Source organism: Cucurbita moschata, unplaced genomic scaffold (genome assembly GCF_002738365.1).
Source record: "Cucurbita moschata cultivar Rifu unplaced genomic scaffold, Cmos_1.0 Cmo_Scf00016, whole genome shotgun sequence".
NCBI classification, from domain to species: Eukaryota; Viridiplantae; Streptophyta; class Magnoliopsida; order Cucurbitales; family Cucurbitaceae; genus Cucurbita; species Cucurbita moschata.
In genome coordinates, this window is record NW_019268532.1 from 2773365 (window position 1) to 2779534 (window position 6170).

The 6170-nt window shown below is 37.6% G+C and overlaps 1 protein-coding gene across 1 annotated transcript; it reads right to left on the reverse strand.

Moving 5' to 3' along the window:
- Positions 1–59: 59 nt before the first annotated feature.
- LOC111454615 (protein NRT1/ PTR FAMILY 4.5-like) lies at positions 60–3619 on the reverse strand. The gene is made up of 5 exons (XM_023096110.1): positions 3541–3619; positions 3241–3458; positions 1821–2261; positions 989–1113; positions 60–900 (listed from the first exon to the last, which is right to left on the reverse strand). The coding sequence occupies exons 1-5, from the start codon at positions 3617–3619 to the stop codon at positions 60–62; spliced, it is 1704 nt and encodes a 567-aa protein (XP_022951878.1).
- Positions 3620–6170: the final 2551 nt, after the last annotated feature.

Sequence of the window (6170 nt, forward strand, 5' to 3'; positions counted from 1 at the left end):
GTAGCTTTCGTTATCATTTCGAAGCATTTTGAAGAGAAATATATTGGTTGACATGATTCTTAGGGCCCCTGCACTATGTCAAACCCTTCTTCACCTTGTTTCTGTAGGACCTCCACATTCTTATACCTATACCAAGAAGCACAAACCAAATAAAACCCAAAATTCACCACACTCAACACTGACAGTAACCAGTAGAAGTAGTTCAAATTGTCTCTGTTGAGGTTGTTGCTCGCCAACCACCCTCCGCTCGCCTTGTTCACCACCTCCACCACCACCGTACTCGTGAAGTAACCAAAAGCGATCGAGCACCAAGCGATGGCTGTGCTCAACGACTTCATCTCTGCCGAGCTCTCGGCGTAAAAGAATTCCAGCAGTCCTACCATAGTGAATATATCAGCCATTCCAAATACACAGAACTGAAATGACAACCAAAACACACTCATTGGTAGAGGCTCCTCACTATCCACCATGTTGTGTTGAATCGCGACGTTCTTGCGTCGGGTCTCCACGAACCCAGCAATGGCCATGGATGCTGCAGTGAGTATCAGTCCGAAACCAATCCTTTGGAGGTGGCGAATTCCCGTGGGAATTCCAGTGATTTTACGGGCCAGAGGAACAAAAACTCGCTCGTAAAATGGGATGAAGAAGAACATGAAGAGCAAGGGGATAACGGGGACGGAGGGGCCGGGAATTTTGAATCCTATGAAATTGGAGTCCATAGTTAAGCTTTGTTGAATGGAGAATGTCTGGAGTTGAGCCATGCAGCTAGCCATGAAAATGGTGCTGACTATGATCGGGAGCATTCGAATTAGGATCTTTGTCTCTTCAACCTGTGTCACTGTGCAGAGTCTCCATGGTGTTCTTGTATCATTCCTTATAATTGCTGCTCGTTCTAAGAATCTATAGAATTTCACCATTTTCCTTCGTTAATATATTGAATTCCTAACCATTAGCTGTTTTTAGACAAAGATTTTCAAGGATATCACACCTGAATTGATCGGTTTTCTCAAGGATTTCAATTGGGATATCTGCTTCTTTGTCACGAATCTCATGTAGTTCATCAGCATTATTTGGAAGTGGAAGTTTCCTGTTACGGATTGAAGCTACAATGACCTATGCATCATAAGAAGAAAATTCAACAAACATTCATTACACAATGAATGATGATGATAAAATAAGATTAGGAACGTGTTTGGAATGATTTTAATAGCATTTAAGGAAACCCATATGATAAAATTGAAAATTAACTCAGAAAAATATGAACAATTTGATACATTTAGTTTTTAGTTTATGATTCATTGAAACGTGATGAAAATAGAAGTTTAGAGTATACGACCATACAAGTTTAGAGTAGGGATATAAATGGGTTTGGTTGTAAAAATCTTTTGAATCGAGTCAATTGAGTTGGTGATTCGAGCAATATGACTAAAGTTCATAGGATTGGATAGTAACTCTATTTTCGGTTTGGGTCAACTGATATCACCCTAAACTCAACTGAATTCAACCCAACCACTTGTCACAATCACAATATATAAACTTGGTAGGGGGATCTAAAAAAAATCTAACTCAACCCAACCTTTATGGTTTAAATTAAGTAGTTTAAGTTGATCGAGTTATCGAGTCATATGAACACCCATTATATATAAGATAAAATGGATTTTTAACTATATATTAATGGTCGAGATAACTTCATAATTAAAGTATTGTAAGTCTAAATATTTTATTTTACTTTCCACGAACTCAAATTAAAAATTAAAAATTAAAAATTAATAAAAAAAATAGAGATATTTGAGATTTAAATGGAAGAAAATGAAGATTACCTGTAGAATTCTAAGAATGGGGCTTCCTTTAGGCACATTATTGCGAAAGAAGGACTTGCCGGCGCACACAACAAGAATGGCGGCGAGAACGGCGGCGGTGCACACCACAAACGCCCAGTCCCAGCCCACCTCCGTGTTTATCCACACTATCAATGTCAACCCCACGGTCGACCCTGTGGTCAGGCTGAACAAGAACCAGTTGAAAAAGCTCGACAGTTTCCCCGCCTCCGCCGGATCTCCCTCCTCGAACTGATCCGCTCCCAACGCCGGCAGCGCCACTTTTACCCCACTCGCTCCCAGCGCTATCAGGTAAATTCCCACGTACAGAATCGCCTCCTGCCCGCCGTTCGCCGCCTTGCACTCACTCCCCGCCGCCGCCCCTTTGCACGGCTCTGGCCTTAGCTCCCGGAAATGCGCCTGTGCCGTTAGTAGACAATATCCCTGCACAAATGGCACAAATTAAACAAAGAGGTACAAAAATTTAGTAGAATCTCCTGTTTCTAAGTGTAGCAATTGATATCAATAATGAAAGTGTATATTGACACAAAGTCTCTCAACAAAATTTCTTAAATGTTACTTAACAAAATTTCGTAAATGTTACTCAACAAATATAAAAATGACACTAAAATTAAAAAATTTAAGCTCTTCAACCATCTTAGACAACCCTTTGTACCGGCATAAACGCATTAATGTTGAATCAAGATGGTTCATGTATCAAAATGGAAGATGAATAAAAGTGTCATGAACTAAATGAATGTGAGATAATCAAGTAGACAGAGAGTTATGAACCAAATAAATGATAATATAGCATACTAATTACATGAACCTATTCTTAAAGATGACAACAAAAAATAAATAAATAAATAAAATATTTACCTTTTTTAAGAACAAAAGACAACCGTGAGATCACACATTTGGAACGAGAATGAAACATTTTTATAAGAGTGTGGAAACCCCTCCCTAGCATATGCATTTTAAAAACATTAGAGGGAATCCAGTAGAAAAGTTCAAAGAGGACAATATCTGCTAGCTAGCAGTGGACTTGGGCCGTTACTAATGGTATCAGAGCTAGACACCGAGCGTTGTGCCAGTGAGAAGGCTAAGCCCCGAAGGAGGGTGGACACGAGGCGGTGTGCCAGCAAGGACACTAAGCCCCAAAGGGGTGGATTAGGGGGTCTCACATCGATTGAAAAAGGGAACAAGTGCCAGAGAGAACGCTAGCCTCGAAAGAGGGTGGATTGTGAGATCCCACATCGGTTGGGAAGGAGAACGAAACACCCTTTATAAAGATGTCGAAACCTCTCCATAGCACACGAATTTTAAAAAAGTCGAGAGAAAACACAAAAGAAAAAGCCCAGAAAAGGACAATACACATCAACATCTGTTAGCAGTGGGCTCGATACTAGAATGAGGCACTAACCAGTAACTCAAAGCAAGCGAAGAGGACGCAGGTTTTGAATCGGGAGAGATACGTGTCGGAGACAAAGCCGCCGACGAGCGTGAGAAGGAACGTAGTTCCCATGAAGTTGGTCAAAGTGGTAGCCGATTTTGTCAAGCTGAAGTTCATATACCCATTGAAATATGTCATCAAGCTCAAGGCCAACGCCACAAACGCCATATTTTCCAGTCCTTCAGTCACTGTAATCCCCAAATCAATCAATCAAATAAACCAATTACTCAAATCCATACTCTAAAACCAAAGCATATAAGCACACAGTACCATAAATAAAACCAGCAGCTCTGTTTCCCCCTCGTTTGGGTCCCTTTTTGTCCCCATTTTTAGCACCTAATCCGCACATACCCTGCGTTGAGAGAGCCAAAGCATAAGCCAAGAGACAACAACAAGAACACGAAGAACATGAAGAACATGAAGAAGAACAATTACCATTTGTTTGTTTGATCGGATTGGATTGGTTGGTTGGAATCCACAGGGTTTTTATGGAGTTATATGGGTGTTCTTTTTTATGCATTAAATAACATGGAATGGCGCTGTCGTGGCTGAAAAAGCTAGCAAGCCATGCCAGCCTTGGTCCTCTAAGTGGGGGAGCTCCACTTTTTTTTTTTTTTTTCCTTTTTTTTTTAATGTAAATGTTTTGACTTTTTTTCGATGACTTAATCATCGGAGCCAAGGAAGCTGGAATTGGTCGATGAATATAATCCCTGTTTCCGTTCTTATTTAGTTCATGGAGAGAAAACTATTTCTGCTCTCTCCCTAACGGATATATTTTAAAACCTGGAGAGAAAGCTAAAAAATGACGATATTTGTTAGCGGTCGATTTGTATTGTTATAAATGGTATTAGAGCTAGACACTGGACGGCGTGCCAGCAAGGATACTGGTCACCAAGAGAGGTGGATTCATGGTATCAGAGCTAGACACTGGGTGGCGTGCCAGTGAGGACCCTAGTCACCAAGAGGGGTGGATTGTGAGATCTCACATCGGTTTGAGAGAAAAACGAAACATTACTTATAAAAGGGTGGCAATCTCTCCCTAGCAGAAGCGTTTTAAAAACTTAAGGGGGAGCCCAGAAGAAAAAATCCAGAGTAGACAATATCTGCGAGCAGTGAACTTGGGCTGTTAGAAATCTAACATTCTTCTCGACCCAATTTGAGGCAAGTCCCCTCCAGAAATCCGTCCTAAGTAAAATAGACATTTTTGCTCGGTGCAACCCCTAGTTTTACTCAACTTAACTTCAACGCCTGTTTAAGTTAAAATATCGGAATATCATGTTATTTATATTTTGAGCATATCGAACATCAACCAACGTTCGTGTGCGAGCTATAAGAACGAAAAATGGAAATATTATGCTTTTAAAATCACTTTTAACTAAGAAAGTAAACCACATTGACTTTAGTCAACGTCTATAAGAGAGAAATTATTTTTTTCCAATAAATTTTATTTCTTATAGGTTACATTAAAATCCCAAGAACCCACATTGCAATTAATTAAATTAAAAAAAAAAAAAAAAATCCTCCTTTACATTAATCATATATATTTTTTCTTTAAATTATTAAATAAATGAGTGTGGCCGTACTCCCTCTCCAATAATTCAGGAGCTTTATTAATTAGTTTGATGCAAAGAGTTGACTTTATATTTTAAGTATATAAATTAGCCAATAATTTGTAATTACTTTCAATGATCAATCAGAAGCTCATCCCAAGCTGTTGCAATTATGATAATTATTATTAATATTATAAGTTAATGTACTTATATTTAGGAACATGTGACAGAGTTTTAGGCATATTGTAATTAATAATTAAGGATACATGATCCACTCTCCATGCTATTATTTATTTAGCAAAAGAATTAGACTCGAATAAAGTTGACCATTTTGGGAAGAGATGTGGTGGACATAAATCGTAACAAACTAGCAAACTCTTCGGCTTTAATAGCTTTAGTAGATCGATAAAAATTTAAGAATAACTCAACTAGTTAAGATATATTTTTTAAGAAGTTCGAGATTTTAATTTAAGAATAACTCAACTAATTAAGATATATTTTTTAAGAAGTTTGAGATTTTAATTTTTCGGTTCATATATTGAACTCAAAAGAGAAAAATGAGTTACGAAGAGATATTTTAAGTGACGCAACATAATTTCACAATCAATATCGAAATAAAGCACTAAATAATTTGTTTCTTCTTTTCTTGGTACTTGTAGAATCATGTAACATTCATTCAATAGAAAATTATGAAAATTCTTGTACGTAGTATTGTGTAGTATTAAGGGTTCTCTTGATTATTGGCTTTGGGCTAGACAATAATTCAAGAAGTAGATTCTCATAATCCCCAAATTAAATTAAATTTGACATGGAATCTTACCCCATGCTTGATGCAAAATCGCATAATAGATCGATATGAACATCATGAATTGTTCCGTAATAAAACCTATTGTTGCTGATACTTTCTTCTCGTTCCTTCTTCCATAACCCGAGCTCAAAGTAGGAAGAGATAAGAGGACACTATGGAGAATGTGGTCAAAAATCCATAATAGACTCCGACCACAACGACCGAATTGATTATCTACATGAAATTGAGACTTTCACCCTAAAATTTGATTATCATTTTTACAATTTCTAAGATTTCAAGCAACTTTTGTGGTAAATTGCATTTGAATCATTCAAATCACACCTTGATCAAGTTCAACTACAAAATAACCCAATTTAGAACAACGCTCCGAATCTTACTTCTAAATCTTTGATCTTAAGGAGGTAATCTAGTTCTAGCCGTATCTCTTAGATGATCTAAATTTTGTACAAAGAGGTATTAATTTCCTTTATTCAAAGGTTCTTGCTTCTATAAAACTATCTATCTGAAGATTAGAATCGACTACAGAGAACTTAGCACATCCC